The sequence below is a fragment of the Columba livia genome, chromosome 2 (assembly GCF_036013475.1).
Source record: "Columba livia isolate bColLiv1 breed racing homer chromosome 2, bColLiv1.pat.W.v2, whole genome shotgun sequence".
Classification (NCBI taxonomy): domain Eukaryota; kingdom Metazoa; phylum Chordata; class Aves; order Columbiformes; family Columbidae; genus Columba; species Columba livia.
In genome coordinates this window covers 22,750,888-22,773,109 of record NC_088603.1, presented here as the reverse complement: position 1 = coordinate 22,773,109, position 22,222 = coordinate 22,750,888, and the positions used below count along the sequence as shown (strand labels likewise).

Genomic DNA, 22,222 nt, shown 5'->3' with positions numbered 1-22,222 from the left:
CTTCAACCTTCCCTGTAATTTACATTGGAAGGGCAAATTAGAAAATCCTGCCTCCTGCAAACCCAAGCATTCACCGCCATCTCCCAGCCCCCCGAAATGACTCAGTGGCTCCAAGCTCCCTCCGTGCTGTGTAAACAGGGAGTACGAGCAAAGGCGGGCAGGATGCTCACTCACATCCACCGACTCTCGTCTGCACTTGGAGACAAGGCGGCACAGCACATGCTGCACCCCCTCCCAGGGGAACGGGCTTCTGGGGACCGCGCACCCCCGGTGGCGGGAGAGGGCCCAGCGCCAAGGCCCGCCCCGGGCACCGCGACGGGCGCGTCCCCGCAGGGAGCCAGCAGGGCAGCGCGCTCCTCCCTCGCGGCCCGCCCGGGGCGCCCCGGGCTCCAGAGTCCCCGCCGCCCGCGCACTCAGCCCGATCCACCGCTTCCCCCGCCCGCTGAGGCCTCGGGGCCGGGCCGCGCCGGGGAAGTCCCGCCCCGAGCAGGGCGGGAGCCGCGGGCTGCCAGCCGGGGTCGTGCCGCGGCGACGGGGTGGACTTGCTGCCGGTGGAGGGTCCTGCCCGCGGGGTGCGGGTGAGCGAGCGGCCGGGCGCGGAGGGCCCCATCCCGGCCACCGAGCCGCGCCGCATCCACCCGCTGCCCAAAGCCTTAATGAAGCCCCGGGCCCGAGAGGCGCCCGGACCCAGAAACTACCCCGGAGTTGAGGGGCGGGAGCTGTTCTCGCCGCCTCCGCTGCGGTCCCGACGCGCTTTGCCCGGCCCGGCCGGGCCTGGGGCGGGGAGGGCGGGAAGCGGCGCCCGCGGCTGGTGGTCGCGAGTCGGGGTCCTGCGGTGCCGGGGCCGCGCCGGGACGCGGTGGCCGGGGGCGGGCGGGCGGTAGCTCCGTGGCGGTGAGTGCAGGTCTGGGCTCCGGGGCGGCGGCGCCGCCGCTCGGCGCGGGGAAGGGCGCTGAGGCCCGGCCCGGCCGCCCGGGTGCGGCCCCGGCAAAGGGGCAGCGGGCTGAATGGGGCAGCGGCGTGGACCGGGAGGAGAGTGCGGTCGGGACAGCGGCCTGGGGCAGGCAGGGTCCTGCAGGGACTGGGGCGGGAGGTGGTGAACACCTTTCTGGAGGAGCGTGTCACAGGACCGAATGGCAGCTATCAGCAGGTATCAGTAACCCTCCGGCTCAGGCGGACTTCACCCTGTGAGTGCAGCTGTAAGACTATTTTTAGTGCTGGTATTTAATATTTGTACAGTCTTACCAAGTTAAACATTGAAACCACATTCTCTCTAGTACACTTCTCCCATCAGTCCCTGAGGGTGTCTCTGTGAGGAAGAAATGCCTTGATCCAAAACTGGGCCTTTCAAAGCCTGCCTTCAGCAGCCTCTCCATCTGGAAGCACCCACAGCCTTCTGCAAGGTGCTTCCAGAGCTGCCTAACTGTGACAAGGCTCATCAGCAAAGTTCCAGACTTGCCTGTGAGCCTTGCTGGGATCTGGACACCATAGTTGTCTCATGGCCTGAGGTATGCTGCTGCCCTTTAGAGAACAGAGTTGCAGCACATGCCCTGCTTTCTCCTCCCCCTGCACCAGTCTGGTGAGCTGCAGGGAGTGCTGGCTCACGGTGAGGCAGGTCTGGGTCCCCGCTGCCAAGTGGGGTTCAGCATGGAAGCTGAGTCGCTGCCAAACAGTGGCATTGGGTGTTTGGCCACCCCCCTGCAGCAGGTCTTGTGTCATGGTGAACTTGGTCCTGAGTTGGAGGATACAAGTTCTATCGGTGAGGAGGAACTCAGACAGGATGTTTTGGTCAAATACATGAATAGATATGATCTCTAAGAAACTTGTAGATACAATTATTTTCTTTAGGCATGTGCATGTCTGTTCTTAAGGATGGTGTCTTCTGTATGCTAGAGACTTGTGAAAATTCTTGAATTAAACAAGTTTTTAGCCAGAGGTCACTTGCTTTTGAAAAATTGTCATTTGCTTGTATGGAATTCCCCTGTGCTTTATACTGGATACATTATTCGACATCCTCTGTCATAATATGTTCTGCAGTGTTTGAAGGTTGTTGCCTGCTTTCTGCTGGGGGCTGTGTTTCAGTGATGGGTGAAGCGATGCTTCTAATAGGTAGTTTTGTATCATTTTGTCAGGTACTTTGGGATTGTTACATGAAAGACTACATAAGTGTCATTTATTATTATGAATGCCTCTCATGTTTTGGAATTTCACAGACATAATATTTGCCATCATGTCACCATCATCACATTCATTTTTGTAGTTATAATCAAAGGTGGCAACAGTGGCATTCAGATGCTTAATTACATTTTATTTAGGTGACCAGCGCTAACTTATTAAATTAAGGCATGGTGGAGCAGGAGCAAGTGTCACTGCTTCCCTCTGTGGTTAGGGAGCCGTCACCTTGCTCTTCACATGTAAAAATCAGTATATAGTGAAGCATATGGCAATAGCTGGGATGTGTTTCAGAAGTATTTAACTGCTTGGATACGAAGAAGAAAGTAAGAAGAAACACCAGCACCCGCAGCATCATCTCTTATCTGACAGTTTTAAGTAAATCACAATTTTTTCATTCAGATCTCAGAAACATGTTGAATCACTCTTCTCAAAAATATTCTGAAACCTGTTTTTTTCCTGAAGTGATTTCTGTGGAGGAGGGAAGACCAAGGAAGAATTGTATGTTACCTGCTGAGGTACTCTGTCTTCTTCTGCTCTTTCAGGATCTCACCTCTTACCTCAAAGTGTGAAAGAATTGTTTTACCCTAGAGTTGTCTTTGCCCTGTCCTGAGTCACTGAGGTGACAACTAAATGAAAGGCATTGAACTCTTCCTTTGCTGTGATTTGCCTGCCTTCTGGCAGATGGATCTGGAAATGTTCAACTTTCAGGCAGGTCTGGAAATATTCAACTGGTCTTACTGCTGGAGCTCTTGGGGGTTTTAAACTTTGTTGCAGGACTCGTCTCTGTGTTACTCACTTCAGGCTGGGTAGCAAAGATTTTTTAAAAACCCAGATAATTAATAGTTTCCAGGACAAAGATACTGAGTTTCTATCTTCTTTCAGAGGTGCTGCGATATTGCGTTCCATGGTACAAAAAGACAAAACAGTGGCAGGTTTTGTGTCCACTTCTTGTTAAGACTGAAGATTCGGCAGTAACTGGAAAGAAAGCAAAAGGATATGCAGGACACCTGACAGTCTCATCAGCTTGTGTGTGTTGGTCGTTCCTGCTGCTGCACTGTTGCACCCAGCTGTGGGTAAAACTTAGTGCCAGGAGTTGTACAAGCAAGAGATCGTTGCTTTTGATCACTGACAAAGTATGCAGACTTTATATAGACAGTGTCTAAGTTAAAAGATACTCTTTAAGTTATGTCCATAGGCCTTGAGCTTTCCCTGTGCTCCCGTTAACTTTTCTTGTATGGGCTAGTTTCCCGTAAGAGCAGAAGTGGACTTTGAGGGGAGCACAGGGCGTCTGTTTCCTGCCGCAACCATAGCAGAACAGTCACAGTTGAAACTGTGAAAGCTTTTTCTTGGGGTATTGTTTTTCCAGTGGGTCTTTGGATTGATTTCAAGTTTTGGGATATGGTTGTTTGCAGTACTGGGCAACTGAATTTACTTCCGTACATCTAAACCCATTGCTCGCTACTAAAGAAAGTGGTTTTCTGGAAGTCCCTGCTTATCCCAGTTGCTGCAGTGTGAAATCTTGAATGAGGTACTAAACCCCATCTCCACACTGTTCTCCACTGTGCGTGGCTTCACAGGCCGTGGTGGGTCAGTGACTGGTACGTTCTGCCACAGAGCTGAGCTTGGGGTTCATTCATCTGAATTTCCAAGCTAGTAATGTCCGGTCTTGACCAGGAGCTAGCAATGAACATTGCATAGACATGTGTGATGAGAAGGATGATGTCTGTTCTTTGGTGTCTTTGACCTCCATCCCTTTTCTCTTTAGTTCTGCATGTAAAGATCAATACACTGATTTGGTGTGGCTCTTGGTGATGGTGCTGCAGAAGGGAGTAGTAATGCTCCATCCTATATGCTTACTGAAATGTTTAAGCTCATATGAAATTATTTAAGTGTATGTGACCTTAAATGGAGATAAAATCAATTAAAGGTGGTGAGAATAACAGTAAGATTAGAGTTATATATATGCTTGAGTTCAAAATTTGGAATTTAGAGGGAATGTTGATTGGACACGCATTTCTGAAAAGCACAAACTTTTTTCCTATATCATGTTGTCCTAGAAGGAAAGAGGATGTGTGCTTGTAGCCTAGCACCATGAGAGGCAAATAAGATTCTGTTTAGGCTTAAGAATACAAATGCATGCATCAGCATGCAGGACTCAGCCCATATTTGCATATGGCATAATGTGACTTCAGTCCTAATTTTTGGCCTAAAAATACTATGTGTGCATGTAAAATGTAATTAATGTAATGTTGGACCCTAGGGGAGAATTTTTATCTGACCTTTTATTAGGAGTAATTTTGGAAACTGCCCAAAATGTAAAATCCCCTGAAGTTCTTCTAAAGGAGATGTTTATGAAAAAACACTTATGGGTATGTTGGTCTTGGATTTTTCTGAGGAAGAGAAACTTCCATGTGACTTTGCTCAAAGAAGCCTAGTTTTTTAGACTTATCTGCACAGAAACAAGGTGAAAGTCTTACTCTATTGTGCTTACAATAGCTGAACTTTAACCAAATTGAAAAAAAAGCTTTGCTTCTCCCTTGCCCAGTTCCTTTCCCCAAAGTGTGCTTGTCAGAGGTTCTGAGGGCAGTGAATCAGTATACTGGCCTTTCATGTATGTGTAATAGTAATTAAATTTCTCTTGAAATTTAAGTGACTTTGCTTTTAGGTCATAGGACATTGCCAGTGCCACTCAAGCAATGTAACTGCTGTGGTGTGTGTACATGCATGTTTTGGTGGGACTTCTGCTTATTCTTGGGGGATTATGTAAAGCTTGGCTAAAGCTCTCCTAATTTTTTTCATAGTATATATTGTAACTTTCATAAAGTCTTGCTTTCAGTATCCCTTCTCACTTCTGTAGTGTAAAAAGCTTTTTGATTGCTCAAAGCATATCTGGAAAATCTAATGGAAACCAATATTTAGTATTTCTTTTAGCTTGGCTTCTTAAGGAAATATATGTTTCTGAATAGTTTGGGGACCAGAGGTAGATTGTTGAAGGCCACTGCATTAACCCACTATTCTGAGTATTCAGTGCATTTCAGGAAAAAATGTGGCAAAGTAGGGATAGATGACACTTTTTAAATATTTCCCCCAGGAGTTCTCTGGGTTTTGAATCTGTTGGCCAATTTCTACCCAGTCGAACAATTACACTTACCTGAAATGGTGAGGTTCTTACTTGCTCCGTCCAAGTATAGCCACCTAAGGATGGGAAACTACAGGTTGCCCGCTGAGGAAAGAGCAGCAAAATATGCTCATATAGGGTTAGACAGGAGTTGTTGTAGGAGAGAGGCACTGTAAGTGTTCCCCTTCTCTCTGAGAAGAGCTTTAGTTAAGGCATGAAAAATCTCCTGTGAGACTTTGATCCCTAGGACACAAAGCCTTGCATCGGTGTCGATGCCTATGAAGTACTAGTGTGCCGTCCTCACGCAGTTTGACTGAGAAGGAGGAAGACCAGCGCCATACAGCCAGTGTTCTCATCCCCTTAGTACACTTCTGTACCAGGCAAGGGGCTGTACTGTGAAAAGCTGTCACAATACTTGTTGATTTTTTTAAAAAAATTATTCGAGTAAGAAGGTAGTGAAAAAAGAAGACACTGCCTCTGAATAGATAGGATTGTTTTCCTCGATTCATTCTTCTGAGTTAGCCTGAAGTCTTACAAATCATGATAATCTCATAGCTCCAGTTTGGGAGAGGAAAAAGACCAATGTCACTTCTGATCAATGTCATTTCTAAAGACAGGGAAGAGTAATTATGACTTCAGTGGGAATAATGTGTCACCTTCAGAGAAGCACATCTGCCATTTCTGCAGAAGAGACATGAACTTGCCCAGAAACTTGCATTTGTTCATAGAAAGGGGTGTTTCAAAAAGATGGACCCAGTTTCAAAGGGTAATGATTTCAAATTGGGTCCATGTTTTTGAAACACCCTGCGCTTTTACTCCATTCCCAAATTCTGTTTCTTGAGCAAAATAATCCAAAGTCAATGTGAGATGTGCTGTTGTCTTGCATAACTCAGAGACAATGAGTGGTGTGGTGTAGGAGTACGGTGTCGCAGACTGGTGGATACCTTTGCAGACATGGGTGCAAAGGGGATTGCTGGGTTAAAGGACAGGTCCTGGTGCTGTCACCCAGCCCGTTGTGGTGAACTCTGCTCCGCCACCCTTGTAGCAGCAGTTCCCTGACACTGACTGAGCAAAAAAAGCCATAGTTACTGAAGTGTATAAGAGAGAGCTGCTCTCAGTTGTGTTTGTCCGGTAATTAGCACTTAAGAATACATTTTTTAAGAAGGTAAAGTACAGAGCGTTTCAAAAAGATGGATCCTGCCTCAGCATTGGATAGGTTGCATGGGACCCCAAGACTTGCTGCTACACTATTGGCCCCCAAGACCACCAGACATTATACCCTGCAATTTTTTCTGTGTTTTTGTCCCACCATTAGCAACTAATCTGGCGGACCTCAAAACCAGAATCACTGCAGCAAATCCATACTGTGCTGTCCATATAGCAGATGGAGGGAACATAAAGCGTTTATAGAAAGGTTACTAAAACTCATTAAACTGTTTGTAAATTTTTGTGTAACTTGTTGCCATTATGAAATACAGTGCTTTGAAACTGGGTCCATCTTATTGAAACACCCTACAGATCTGGCATCTGTCTGTCAGACAAGTTGGAAAACTTGCTTGTCTGTTGTGGAAGAGGAAGAACCGTGCTGACAGTATTGAGTTCCTTCCATGCTGTAAACCTCTATGGAGCTGGCAGAAGCATGGGGGATGAGGGAAAGAAGTTCTGTTTTTAAATTCTTCCTGAAGTAGTCTACATGTGTTCTCTTACCCTCCGCCTCTTGTCTTCCTTGATCTCGCTCTTTTTCCCCCGTTTCAAAATGGTTGCGTGTGGGGAGTGGTGTGATAACACAGCATAGACTAGCTAATGGTAATTTACTACAGATGTGTCATATATTTTGAATTTGGGGCATTTCCATGCTCTGTAGAGGTTGCTCACAGTAGAAATGAACACTCAAAGTGCTTCCTCCATCTGTAAATACACAGTGAACCTGCACTGTGTCACATTTCCTAGGACTGGCTGATTGTAAAGGAAAGACCCACTTAAAGTGCTCTTGATGCAGCCAGGGCAGCCCTTGTTTCTAGTTGGCAGCTGTGTTTAACTTTTTCTGAATATAATAAATACCTATTGAGCTATTATTTTTGCTTTTTTCTAAGTATGTGTCACAGCAATCTGGTTTAGTGTCACTGTAATCTCATGTAATGTAATGGCAATAAAATTATTCCCACACAAGTCTAGAGAGAATCTGTGCTAATACCATTACAATGTGCTTACTGAATCAAAACAAATGCAGTGTTAGCATGTGGAAACTGTGTTTATGTGATTATAATGTTTCAGCAATATGAGATTACTGTAGGAGCAACTAATCTGAACCTAGGGAGACTTCCCATTACAGGGCCATTAAAATGACACTATGACTGAAGTGCGAGTTTCAGATGGGAAAAGCAGAAACACGAATCTTGTCATCAGTATTCAGGCACTACATCTATAGAACTCAGTAGAGTTTTTACCAGAGTCGGTAACGCAGTACCATGACCTTTTTAGCAGTGAGTCTCTTTTCTCTTAACAATACCTCTAGGAAAAATATTTACTTCACCAGTATTTAGTAGTTGGCTAACAGTGAAAGTTGTATTTTGTGCACCATATAATTGATGGTTGTAAATATTTGTCCAGAGTTTATTACAGAAACATTAAGGTATTGTTTCAAGGCTGTTGTAAAATAGTACAAGTTTGGATTGTATCTTAAAGCAATTCTCATTTTATTTTTATCTAAATATGTAATTATGAGGAAATACCATTTATTTCTCTGTTTATACAGCACCTGGAGCAGAGAAGCCTTAGTATGTAGGGGAGCGCCTTGGCGATACCACAGTATGAATTAATGATTTCCAAACCCAAAATACCTGTTATTGCCAGATAGAGCCTACCAGTTTATCTTTTGTCATGGGAATTGGCACTTTCCCCCGCTTCCCTCTCCCCTTCCCCTCAAACAGGGTTAGGTTTCAGGACATACAATTCACATATCTTATGTAGAACCATCTAAAATAGACTTGCCTGACCAGAGTTAATTCTTGGCTCACTTTGTAGTCCATGGAAAGGTGCAGATAATACAGAAGGTAACTTCTGTCCTATTACAAATATTCACAATGGACTGGCTGAATTGCCGATGGATACATCTTTCCAGCTCCACTGTGAACATGGTCTAAACAATTATTCTGTAGAAGACATAAGTCATTTTAAATGGCTAAATGAGGTGATATGAATTCAGTCTCTAATGTATGAAAGAAGAGACTTTCTCAGAAGAAAGTTCTGTATAAAACATGGCATACAAGTCCGTAGTAAAGCACACCAGTGTTGATTTCTGTAGTAATGTGTATGTGCAACAGTATAAGCAACAGTCCTTGTTCAGTTTAAAAGCTGTTTGCACCTAAATTCTGTTTTAAAGACACAAATTAAATTATGGTTTCACCAGATGAATCTTATTAGGAATAATGTGTTGTTATAATCAAGGCATGCTGTTCTGTGTAAATGACAGTAGGGAAGATACCAGGACAGTGGTTTTAAAAATAATTCCAGTCACATGTTGTTGTCTGTCTTTATTTTTCATCATTTTTTTATTAAAAGCAGTGGGTTTCTAAAACTCTGTTAGTAAGCAGGCACAGACATTAATATTAATCATCTTTCTCATGCAGATAAAATTAGGCCTACTTTAAATGCTGTTTGTGTCAGTTTCTGTTTTTGTGATGCTTCTTATATTTATAAAAATCCTTGGCCTCAGTCAAAGGGTTCCATAGTAGGCATTGGTTCTGTAAACTCTGTACATGTGCTATAATCTGAAATCCAGTGTCTAAAATCAACAGGCTCATATCTGCTACAAGAGAAACCTGGCACTGGAATGGATGATTTTGAATGTTCCCTGCGTTATAAATCAGAAAATGGCAGCCTCAGGCTGTAAGAAGTTCTCATACATGCAGGTGTAGTTCTTCACAGTGTTCAGGCCAGATTAATTGAGGGTAATCTGCATTAACTGGGTCGAAAAGAATTAGTGGGATCAAATGTTGAAAATCAACTTTTTATCAGAGTAGTAATCTGAAAGTGAGCAAAAATTCACGTTCAATTTGAGTGGCTTTTTTGAGGAACAGCACTATTAAATAACTAAAAACTAAAGCAGAAACTCGTTAAGGAAACAGACTGTAAGACATTATATCAAGTTTTATTAAACTAACTTCAATGCTTATATATTAGTTATATAATGAAATATTTATATAGGTTTGTTTTCCTAACTTAATAAATGGATTTGAAAATTGTCAATGAACACAGTGTGTCTCCAATGAAGAGAGTAGTTATCACTCTTTATGCTGTCAGCGTTTTACTGAATACTGGAGTCCAGATATTTAACATTAAAAAAGAAAAAGAAAAGGTAATGCAATTATCTTAGAATGATCTTAGTCTCTTTACTGTGCATATAAGAATGACTCCAATCATTGAACTTTCTCCAAAATAGTGAGTTGCTCTATAGAGCACCAGCTTTGTTCAAGGGTGGAATTAATGACTGGGTCAGACAACTTAATTGAATTGCAGCTAGCAGCAGTTTCTGACTAAGACAGGTATTTTGCTTTTAATTATTTGCTCAAGAATAATATTTTCTGGAATCATACACTTCTTAATTTATTTGGCAAAAAATAAATCATTATATTAATCAGCCAGCAGTCTGTTCTATGAGGGTAATTATTCTTCTGCCTTCTCAAACAAGTCAACACACCGGTCTGGAAATGAAATTCATAAAAGAGCAGTTGCTCCTAACTCTGCTTTTACACAAAGCAAGCAAGCATAGTCATTCCTTTCTCTCTCGTATGGACGACCGAGTTTTCATTGTAAAATAACAGCCAGCTCTGCAGACGTCACTGGGCAGGTGGTATCTGCCTTTTGCAGGGGCTGGGTCACTCTCGTCCGTGGGTGCGGGTGCTCTGACCATGACGGCTGCTCGGGAGATGAAAGTATCCCCAAAGAGACCTCGACGTTCTCGTGCCCTTTGATATGCAGAGTTCAGTGCCCTTTGGATTTCAGTTCTTCTGTCATGCTGGTAGATTAGCTTTAGCAGTTAAAAGGAAAGTGTCCTCTGAGGGCTTCACCAGTAACAAAACCGTGTTTATGATATTATTCACTAAAAGGGAGACAGAAATGGGAAGGACCTCTCTCTTTAATCAATAATGCATGCTCTAGTTAGTCCTGTCCTCTGGACATGATTAAACATGTATTTTGTTTCATAACTGATGATTTTGGTTGACTAGGGATTATAACTATATCCTCAAGCCTTTGCAACTAGCATCAGGCAGATCTAACATGAATTGGGTAGTCAGCTATGTTCAATGTTAATTAGGCACATAAATGAAAAAGACTACCCCCACCCTCTAAAGGAAAAAATACCCCAAAATCCCAATGGGGAGAGCTGCAGCTAATTCTAACCTGTAGAGAGCCAAGCCAAACTTGCACAGGGCAGATATCTTTGACATGAACCAACTGCCTAAATGTGTATCTTTGTCACCTTATCATTTGGAGTTTTGGCAATAACATTGTTTAATTCATGTTGATGAAAAATGTCTCTTAGAGGCTGAGCTGTATAAATTCAACTGTTAGGCTAAGGTATGTTCTTAACTGGTAAAATATTTGGCCAATGAAGCTGAGGGGAAGAGCTCTTTGGCTTCTGTCCTGCTGGCTGGGGACCACACTGTATCTTTAGTGACAGTTGTTGGCTTTGGAGGAGTTGTTCTGGGCTGTCCCAGACCCCCACAGCACAGTGTACAGGAGCACCTGAGCCCCTGGTGAGGCTGAAGGAGCAGATGACTCCCCCATCCTGGCGTTCCTTCTACAGAGGGGCAGACAAGATGCCCAAACATGGGGAAAACTTCCTTGGTGTGCGAAGGGGATAGTGAGTCTTGGAGGACACAGATAAACTGAACATACCAGTAAGGAATTTTCAGCCTTGGTGCCAATTATCTTCATCTGGTGGCTCAAGCTTACAAAATTTGACAGCTGCTGAAGAGCAGAGAATCCTAAATGAACATACAGTGGTTATTAAATAGGAAACATTTATCTTAATGTGAAATTGACTATAACACAATAAATGATGATGATTTCCCTGTACTGGAATGTGGTATTTTTACATTACTAGAGTACTGATACAAGTGCAGTTGGGTAAAATAAATGGTTTGTTTTCCATACTGACTGCTCTACTGGAAACAGCATTTGCAGACATTCCAGTGAATACACACAGCATGTAGGTACATGTGTGAGAGGAGGGAATTCAGAAATTGTTTTGGAAAGGTTTGGTCTTTCTGAAATGTTTTTGTTTCCTTTCTTCTTCCTTCCCAGGCTCTTAGAATCTGATTATTTTTTCCCTTTTGTTGAAGAAAAATGCCTTCCTTGAGAGGGAAAGCACAGACTGTCTTGGGCCCTGTGGAGCCAGACCACCTTGGCTATACGTTGACTCATGAACACTTGACTATGAACTACAGCAGCTGTTTTTGTCCACCTTCTCCAGGACAAGAGCCTCTGTCTGATGGGCCCATTGAAATGAAGAACTTGTTTTGGATTAAGCAAAATCCCTACAGCCATAAAGAAAACCTTCTTTTGTATCAGGAAACAGATGCTGTGAAGGAGGAGCTGCTGTATTATAAAGCAGCAGGTGGTGGGACAATTGTGGAAAACACAACCACAGGAATTGGTCGAGATGTGAATACTTTGAAGAAACTTGCTGAAGAAACTGGAATCCATATTATTGCTGGAGCTGGGTTTTATGTGGATTCCACTCATTCTTCTCAAACACAGGCCATGACAGTGGAGCAGGTTAGTCTTAACCATTGCTTCAGTGTCTCTTTCCTATGAATTATCCCTGGGTGAGTCGAAGTTGGAGAGATGTTCCAGTGAAATGGTTCTCAAAGAGAAGAACTTGGGAACAGCATTACTGCCTGTGTGTTATAGCTGGACCAGCGCTACTTGCGAGTGCTGGGATTATCTGTCAGCATTTCCAGTTCTTAAGCTCTGTTTTCTCTCAGGGAGTTGTTATAATGCAACAGTAAAAGGAAAATAAAGTACTTTGTGTGTGAGCATCTGGTACAACACCAATTATCCTGTTCTTTTTACAATTTTTAAGGAAAGAGTATATCCCTTCTGCCTCTTTTGTCTCTTATTTTCTGGCTAATTGCTTCCCAATGAAATCACCCAGAATTCATGTAAAAAGCATAAATAATTGCAATATTTATAGGACAGTTGTAAGTCATTGCTCTTCTCAAGCTGTGTGCTATATCTCTCTTCTGTTTGTCCAGACTTTTCAGGGCAGAGCCTGCATCAGGCTGTTTGTACGGTGTCTGAGACAATGTGTTAATAATGACTGAGGTCCCCAGATATTCCTATAATAATAAATATTCATTCATCTCTTATTAAGAAAATGTGATGATAGGGAGAAGAGGGAAGGCAACTCTCCAAGGCAGGAGGCTGTGAATGCAGATGAACAGAACTGAGAAAATTTTCTGAAAGTCTATCACAGTTTACAAATGAGTCATATTCATTCTAAAAGACAATGGTCAAAACTTGAGCAGTACTGCCAGCCGCACTGGACCCAAGCTGGCCCAAGCTGTACGAACAGTAGTACTTCTCCTAAATACTCTTCCATTGCTTGAAATTTGATGCAAATAGATTTCTTGGGGCAAAGGTTTCCCTTCTGTATTTGTTGGACTGCTGGAGACCTACAGATGTCCTGTACTCAGCAGCTAATCAATACTTAATCCAGTCCAGAAGACAGGTGGGTACTTAGGAAGGGTTGTGGAGTGACCAATCTGTGATAACCAACCAGTGGTTCTTCATTTTTCAGTGAATTTGACGTGATGATATGTTTTCTGATTAGACAAAGACAATTTTAATATTTTGAGACACGTTCTTCAGGAGAGGAATGAATTCTTATCTGTTTGTCTACAGAAATGGTTGGTAGATTGGTTGTACCTGAAGCAGAAGGTGTGTGATCACAGGATAAAGTGTTTGGCAGAAGCCTGCTGTAAATTGTAATAGCTTAGACTGACTTCCGTGTGTAGATTGTGTATTTACCAATATGTTGTATGAGGCTGTTGAGGATATAGAATGTGGAGATAAGTTACAGGTATATTTGAGAATTGGTTTAGGTTTTTTTGGGTTTCCTGCATTTGCTGGCAAATTTCTTTTCTTACTTTGTTCACTTTATTTTTCCATAAAACTCTTATTTCCTTAACATTAAGGGCCAAAGAGTTAGGAGGTCATCATCAGTGCCGTTTTGTGTTCTCAATTCTGAATGTCTTCTTTAAAATATATGGTCTATTCTGGAAAAGAAAAACTGAAGCTGGTATAACAAACAGCTTTTATTAGCAAATTCTGATGTCTTTTCTGCCTATGAATATTTTAAAAGCAAGCTACTTTTGAGCCTGTAAGTTTGTCAACTGAGCTTTGTTCTCATAGTTCTGAGTCAGCAGAGCTCCTTTCATTTTATGTCGGCATTCCCACAAGCAGGATTTGCCATAAATTTGTCTCTTCAGGATCTTTGCCAGAGTTTCTCCCTTCCCTATCTGAATGACAAGGTTTTGTTATTCTCTGAGCCCTTGTTTTGCAATAAATTACAGTTAATTGTTTCTGGACCCAATTCAGGAGTGTGAGGCACAGATTTCATGATAAACTAACTTTTTTTCTTTTATTTTTAAGAAAAATCAGTCTCAGCCTAATTCAGTGTTCAAATTATATATAGACCAGCCTTTCTGGCAAACCTGGTCAATTGTGTGAGTAGGTACTGTTAAATTGATTTGCTTATGTGTTTATTTTAGTCTTAGTGAATGGCTAGCATAATATTAGTTGACAGAAACCAGATTTTATCTGCAGTGTTTTCATACACCCAACTGTTAATTAAATAAGTTCAGAAAGACCTCAGGAGTGTATAACACAGTGTCCATAGGCCAAATTTGATGCTGTTTAACACAAATAGTATTAATAACCAAAAATCTCATTTTGCTGTTCTCTAGCTTACAGGCATTATCGTTGATGAGATACTCAGTGGAGCGGATGGGACTGACATCAAGTGTGGTGTGGTGGGAGAAATAGGTTGCTCCTGGCCTTTGACTGAGAGCGAACGCCGAGTGCTTCAGGCAACCGCGCAGGCCCAGTCGCAGCTTGGCTGCCCCGTTATCATCCACCCTGGCAGGAACAGCGACGCACCTTTCCAGATCATCCGCATTCTGCAGGAAGCTGGGGCTGATGTTTCAAAGACGGTCATGTCCCACCTGGACAGGTGAGCAGAGTATTCTGCTGTCCCTCCGGCAGTGCTGCCACAACTCACTGGGGTTTGGGGCATTACACTACAAGTAGCTTAGGCTTCTGTTGTACACTGGGATCACAACATGAAGAATTATCTTTAAGCTTACTGACTTAAAAATAGCTGTTTATATAGAGCTTGATCAGCTTCCAGCATGTCAGTTGGGATCAGCATCTAGATTCACATTGATAAAGAGATTTTTGCATGTTAAATGATCTCTGAAGGCCTGGGAGTGAGATTAGGGATAACTGTAGCCACATTTTTAAAAAATGGGAATTCCATTAATTTGTAACCCTGCACAAATCCCTGTAGTTACAAGGCATTGGATGTTGAGCAGTTCTCACCAAATTGGATGGGAAGCTGCTGGGCTTCCAGCTTTTTTGAAAACTGGGCCACTCTTAAGGGCCTTACCAAAATCTCACAGAAGCTGATGGAGAACTCCTTGATTTGACTGCATTCTGAATCAAAGCAGAAGGTAGATTTTAATGTCCTGCTACCAGACAGAAGAAATATTGATTAAAAAGAAAATAGTTGGGGTCTGGATAGTTCTTAGCACAGACCAGAGAGCTAACTTTTAGTTTCCTTGAAAGGAAAAACCAGGAGCCCCACGTCAGACATGGAGAGGAAGTGGGGTGCTTTTCCCTCTCCAGTTTATGAACACAGCCTCTATTACCGAATTGGTTTTGTGTGACCTTGTGTTGTTCATGGTGAGCTGGAAACTGTCCAAGCATTGATTAGTTTGGCCAGTTGCTGAATAATGAAGGCTGTTTGTGGTCATATGATTCTCAGCAATTGGATTGTTTGCCCTCAATGTGAGCATAATACAGGCAAAAGCGCTGTGCTCCAAATTTCTAACTATTATAGGCTCTAGGAGCTTGCAAATTGAGCTACAGGTGGTTTGTATTCACACAGATCTCTATGTGTTATTTGGGGATTTTAGGAACATAAAATTCAGTGCCATTAAATATTATTTATATCTGATTATATATGAATGATACGGGCTTTCTTTATGTATTTACCTGCATTCTGTTGTATCTATAGCTATGTTTTTCTCCTTTTTTTAAGGAAAAACTGATTACTTAAATCTTTTTGTGATAGAGGACTGAGCAAGATGCAGGTGTCAGTACTTATGTAGCCATTTTGATACAACATAAACATCCAGGGACTTTTTTACCTTTATATGCTGCTGTAAATTGTTGGATTCAGTGATTTATCGGTGGAAAATAAGCAATATAAGTAGAGAAACAGTCAAGACAGAGGTGCAGTTTTACTAACAGCCGCTGATGCACAATATGACATTTCCTTATACTCCCCCTATCATTACTTTCACACATTCAGGTTGGCACTTGCTGTAACATAGTCTTTAAACTACTGTGAAGTTTGGCTTTGCAATGTGCATTTAACATTTTAAGTCTCCTCCAGTGAGAAAAATCCACGTGGGAGCATCCCAGTCCCTTAAATGTGAGATAAATTTGTACATAGCTCCATATTTCATGTCTGCTTTTGACATAGACAGAATGGTAGTTTTCAGGTGGATTTACAATCAAATGATAAAACTAAAATGCTGGCTACCATGTTGTGCAATATAGCACCTTAGAGCAAAAGGTGGCAAGTGTCTGCAGTGAAACTATGTTGTAGATAAAGGCTGGGAAGCAAAAGCCATTGAGTCTTGGCTTTGGCCATTTATTAGGGACCAAGGCTATAAAGTTATCTTGGTAGAGATCAGCAGTCTTTCATTTGAGGAGCTTTTGTTGGGGGACTCACAGCAACTGTTAAGAATGCCTGCTTGGTAATGGTTTGGTGGGTGTCCCTGCCATGATTTATAGATGAGGCCCAAACTACAGGATGTTTCCTTGTGCTCCATCACCTCTTCCTTGCGTTCGAGGCTGCTCAGGGACACATGTTGCGCACACACCTAATTCCAGCACAGAGACTGGCAATTCCAGTCGGGAACTGCTGCTGCTGCCACATCCCAAGGGGACCCAATGGCTGATGAAATTAAGCTCTCCTGCTCTTTGTTGCGGCAGAGCACCCAAAAGCCCAACAATAACAATAGTTTTAAAAATAAGTTGTTCTGGCTGTGAATTTGACATATGTCACTGGGTGGTTTTTGCCACCTGCCCAGGACTGAATACTCTTGGCTCCCATCTCCCTGTGAACTGAGCAGAGCTGGATCTAAGATAACCCGTTCTTTTGCTCTGCACTTTAAAAACTCATTTGGTGATAAATGTTCAATCTCTGTAAACTGTAACATTTATTTTAAAATAACATTTTTTGTATTAATTACAGTTGGCAAGTCTTAGACTCCTGCTGGTGGCAGGCTTGTTTGAACAAGGGTTTTCTCTCTCTCAACCCATCTGTTCCTCCTACTTGGTCCTGTTGTTAAGTCATAATATTGAAATAGTGACATCAGTCATTTCCATAGTAACAGACAGTGATGTAATTGTATAGGGTAAAATTACTTTGTGACATCAAAATCTGCAATAATAAAAAAATTAACTGCTGCCCTTTTGGTTAACTGTGTTGTGGTTATAAAGACAAAATTATCATGTATCCTTTGAGTGGTTTTGTTTTCCTTTGGGTAGCTTGTACTCTTGATAAAAATGTTTCAAAAAAAATATTCCGGAGAGCTGTTATTTCAGTTGGCATTCTTTTGCAAACGAGCCATGGGTTTTAGTAGCTTTGTTCCTTCAGTTTTCAAATCTGCTGCAAAGCTGGTGTCCCAGGGACTCACAGTGCCATTATGTATTTTGGTAAGAGCGTTTCCTTAAGGCGTTCTGGCCCGATCCCAGTGCAAACAATGATACATTGCTGTTCTAATGACAATCTAGAAACATCACAGAATTGAAACTAAAAACAAAGTTGTGTATTACCAGTGTGTGATGGATGAAACAAGCCCTGGATGTAGCTGTCCCCTGTAACTCTTTCAGGAAAGTAAATCTTTCTTGTGTAAGTAATCCATTGTCTTTATTTTTAAGTGTCACTATGAATTAACCTCCTCCTTAAATGTCCTTCCTTGTTAGGTTGTCTGTTGAGAGGGTTAGTGATATCACAAGTAAGTAACTTTCCTGTTTCCATTTAAATATTGTCATAAATGTTTTCATTATTTCATGGGGGAGGAGTTGGTTTTGTTTTGGGTTTTTTAAATGCATGAAGTCCCAGATGAATGTGAGAAAGACCACACTGTGTATCAGCTGAAGTTGCATGTGTCAGAGAGGAGTTCTTTTTTTCAAAAGAGTGAATTAAATCTTAGGTTATTGATTTTGTTCCTTGCAACTAGAAAGTTGCAAAATACCTTTTCTCATAACAAGAGACTTTTTTCCTCCTTTTACAATACTGACTTTGTGTTATATATGTTCTGCAGGACTATATTTGATACAAAGAAACTTCTGGAATTTGCTGAACTTGGATGCTACTTAGAGTATGACCTATTTGGTACAGAATTTATTCACTATCAGTTCCATCCTGAGATTGACATGCCAAGCGACAATGAAAGAATTGCGAGGTATCTGCTTACATAAAATTTAAGCTATAGGATTCCCATTGGCAAATGAATGTTATTGGTACTTGTTTTAAGGGCATTACAGAATGATTCTGCTTGCTGTTCAAAATTGTCTTTTCTTCATACTAAAAGAACAACCTTTTTTCTTTCCGCTGCTGTCATGTCTTTAGAGCAGCATGTGTGATTTCTCCTGTCTGCAAAGGAAGATGTAGAATATTACTGCATTTATATAGACTGTAAAAAAGAAAAGGCTGGAGATACTGGATTTTTGTTAGGGTTTGGCTTTTGTTTGAAACGTTGTATTGGAAACCTAGTGCTGCTACTAAGCATCATCTGAGCCTGTTACATCTCCTCATGAATGTGCTAACCCAGCAGAACTCGCTGATTGTCTTGGGTGGGTTTCATCTTGTGCTTCTGTCCTGAAAACCAGACTTTTGCTCTTCCAAGCACTTTATCACCTCTCCTCCCCCTCTCCTTTTGCCCTTTCTCTCTTCTGAAGGATGAGATTCCTGTCTCCCCAGAACTCCCATGCTCCTCGCACTCACAATGTGAAAATATTGGCCCCCCTGACAGGACAGCTCTTCCCTGCTGCTCCTCAGCCCAGCTGCACAGCAAGTCTGTTGTGCTGTGCTAACACAAGATATTGCCGGGGAGGTGCGTTCCTTGCAGAAACTGAGACAGGTAGGATCAGCTGGGAATGGGCATCTCACTCCTTCCACGCTGTCCAGAGGTGTGATCCTCCTGTGCCGAGTGTCTGCACTGTTCTGTGCAGTGCAGTGGCAGGTTTCTGAGGGGTGGGGTGCCATCCTGCCTCTGTCTTTTTTTCCTTCCAGAGTCACAAACAGTTCTTTCATTCTCCTTGATGAGAAAGATTTTATAATCCCTGATCACTAATGAAGTAAGTTTCTAGCTTTCACTTACATTTCAGAGGTAGCTTCCCTCCCTCTCTTTGTCAGATTAGCCTCAAAACTAATCTCTGTTTTCAGACTGTTCTCTTCTTAAGAAGGTGCCGTGGTTACGTTCCACTTACTGCCAAATGTTTGCTGCTCCTTTTCCCTCTAGGAATCATTTCCCTCTTAACAGGGCTCTTAGTCTTGCACTCAGTATTTAAAACTGTTCTAATGAATCTGCAGTTTTCATATTTAGAACGGGTAAAGTTGCTCCCCTCTCTTGTGCCACGGGAGGTCAGCATGTGCAGAAGTACCGTGAGGAATATGTGTGGAGGAATGGACTGTGCCTTGGTTAACAAGTGCTTGTTCAACCGTGGCAGACTTTTTATTCCATCCATGATACTTGCTCAGCCACCGATGTCTCTCCTGAAACTCTCTGGCATTTGAGTATTTCTTGCAGCAGGCTGTCTATGGGAAGGAAATACAAAGGGTTGCTTTGTTTTTTTCCCCACTGTATGGTGTGAGTATGTCTATTTGAGCTAGAAGTGCCATTAAATGGATTTTTTTTGGCTTTTGATACATCCACATTGGATGTGGGATGGCAGTTGCTTGTTTGTTGTTTTTTTCTTTTTGTTTTGTCAAACAGCACCAGAGAGGTAGAAATCAAATTGACCTTTAAATGTGTTGATGAAAATACTAACTGGAAAATACACGTTCAGGTCTTGTCTATTCAAAATGTAAATTTCTGTAGTCCTGCCATAACTACTCAAACACCGTTTAGCCATGTGTGTACTTAATGCATTTTTGCTGCAATCTACTGCCAATTAAATTTAAAAATGGAGCTTTTTTCAGGGATCATTTTTGAGTCGGAAACAAGTGCTAACTAAACTTACAGGAAAGAGCAAGCAACAGCAATTAATATGGAGTATAGAGGACCATATGCCTCCCCAACCCATTAAATTAGTCCAAATATGAAAGGAGATGATTCAAAGATGATGTTTGGTCAGCTAGGAATTTAGTCTCTCCAGCGTTACTGCTCTTATTCTCTGGTTGGCTTGTGTTCTCTCTGTATTTCAGTCTGGAAAAGATACTTGTGATGTGGTCATACTGTGGTATATGTAGTGTGGTGCACTATATGGCACTATTTATGGTGTTTTTTTGAAAGATGCTAATATTTTACTAAGTTCTATCTTACTTGCCTTCTTTCTGCTGCCCATATTGATTTGATCCTGCTATGTGTATCTCCTCATAACTAATTGTAATAAAAACTGACAGTAAGGGCTTTCAGATATACCGTAGTCACTTATAAAGCTAGTGTTTGCTTTCCTATGAATCAAAGCACAATCAAGGTAAAAATTAGAATTTCACAGCACTGGCAAATGCTGGAATTGGGTGCCTTCAGGAGGAGTGAGCGCTTCCCAGGGCTGGTCTATCTCTGCCGCTTCAATTCTGCAATCCCCTGCCAAACCAAGCTGAAGTTTAATAGGAAACTTCACAGGCATGCGGTACAGAAGTTTAGACACCCACCAAATAAATTCTAAAACATGAACTAAGCAGGGGATTAAGGTTCCCAGAGTGAAATGTGGAACAGAAGGAGTTGTTGTAGCAGACTGGCTACAAGGGAGTGACCAGGATTATTTCTTTTTCCAAACTGACTTCTTGTTGTTTTGCCAAGTCTCTTCAGCTGGGCTGCCGTATCAACTCCTTATTTCCTGGCACACGCTGGCACTGTGCAGCGCCTGCCTTATTTATCTTCTCTAATGAACATCTTTGAAACACGTTTGCATGATAACTGTCTATATGGACTATGATGCTGACAGCTTCAAATTTTTATTAACCTAGTTTGCTAAATGGGAATTAACTAAAGATGTGGAAGTATTTGTGTAATAGAGCCAGGCATCTCAGAGGACCTGTTACACACAGTCTGGTCACTAACAAATGTAACGGGGACCAGCTTTGTGACAGCAGGAAGAACTAACCTGCTGAGAAGGAGCTTATGTAGGAAATGGTGAGTTACCCATGTGTCCCATGCTCGGTGATGCTGAAGCTCTCGAATTCCTCTGTGGGCTTAACGGGACTGGGAATGCCAAGTCATGTGCCAACTGGAAAGGGTTTTTGTTCTCCACTTTGAGATGTGTGATGGTATGTTTTCAGAGGTGGTTTGTTTTTTTTTAATTCAATAAAATAAGTGTTTTAATTTCAATTAAGCATAAGGAATATGTCTTCTGAGTACCTGAAAATAAGTATTTCAATTATCAAACAGCCCAGCAGTAATGTAAAAAATGTAAGTGCTGCCCAGTTCTGTGCTGCTGCAGCGTGAGGACGTTTCACTGACAGGTGTGCATTTTACCTTTGCAGGGTTCGTCTGCTGGTCGATGAGGGCTATGAAGACAGAATTCTGATCGCTCATGATGTGCACACTAAGAACAGGTTGATGAAATATGGAGGCCATGGATATTCACATATCCTTAAAAATATAGTTCCTAAAATGCTTATTAGAGACATATCCCAAGATAAAATTGATAAAATACTCCTAGCAAATCCAAAGCAGTGGTTGACTTTTAAGTAGGAAAAATTAATTAGTATTCCTTTTTTATAGGGAAGCTTGCTATAATTCAGATTTGTTTCAGGAGAGAAGTCATTTTAAAACTTGGTTCTTTTCAGAGAAACTGGAAATCATTAATTAGATGTGAACAAACTGATTTTTACTTTTTTTAATTAGAGCGACAAAATTTTGTATTCTTTCTGCATTTTCTCCCTTCTACAAGTCTGTTCATGAATGATTTACTGGATAGGAGCCTACCTGCAAAGTCTTTTCAATTGACATTTTAAAATAATTGTTTCTAGGGAGTAATCTAATACAATTATGAAATGTTACTCGAAAATATTTGTGAAGATGCATCATCTGTGCTTTGAAGGAAATTATGGTTTTCAATTAAATTCCCCTCCAGGGATAATTTTAATCCTTGTAATTTGATAATCTTCTATTTTTCCCTATATTCTTTAAATAATGCATGATTAAAAGTCTGGGACTTTTAAATAGCTTCCATAGGCAATAGAAGGCAAAAGGAATCTCAAATAATTCTACAAAGATATTGTTTGTTTCTAGTTAAACAATTCACTTATTTTTTAACTGAAAATGTAAAAAATACTTGGAAAAATCTATTTTTGAATAAAGCAATTTGATGAGCTCTTGAACTACGTGCAGTATTATTATGGATGTTTTTTTAATCGCATTAATTTTTTATCCGGAAGTTTTGGAATCTCACAGC

General features: G+C 41.7%; 1 protein-coding gene across 5 annotated transcripts; it reads left to right on the top strand.

Annotated features, from left to right (window-relative positions):
- Nucleotides 1-412: 412 nt before the first annotated feature.
- On the top strand, nt 413-22,148 carry PTER (phosphotriesterase related). Of its 5 annotated transcripts, none has more exons than XM_065050914.1 (5): nt 413-572; nt 11,603-12,076; nt 14,269-14,534; nt 17,923-18,063; nt 21,309-22,148. In XM_065050914.1, exons 2-5 carry the CDS (start codon nt 11,645-11,647, stop codon nt 21,517-21,519), a joined length of 1,050 nt encoding a protein of 349 aa, XP_064906986.1. In that variant the 5' UTR covers nt 413-572; nt 11,603-11,644; the 3' UTR covers nt 21,520-22,148. The 5 variants fall into 5 exon arrangements, with proteins under 5 accessions (XP_064906986.1, XP_064906985.1, XP_064906988.1 ...); XM_065050913.1 differs by having other exon boundaries at nt 414-578; XM_065050916.1 differs by lacking the exon at nt 413-572 and adding an exon at nt 875-894.
- Nucleotides 22,149-22,222: the final 74 nt, after the last annotated feature.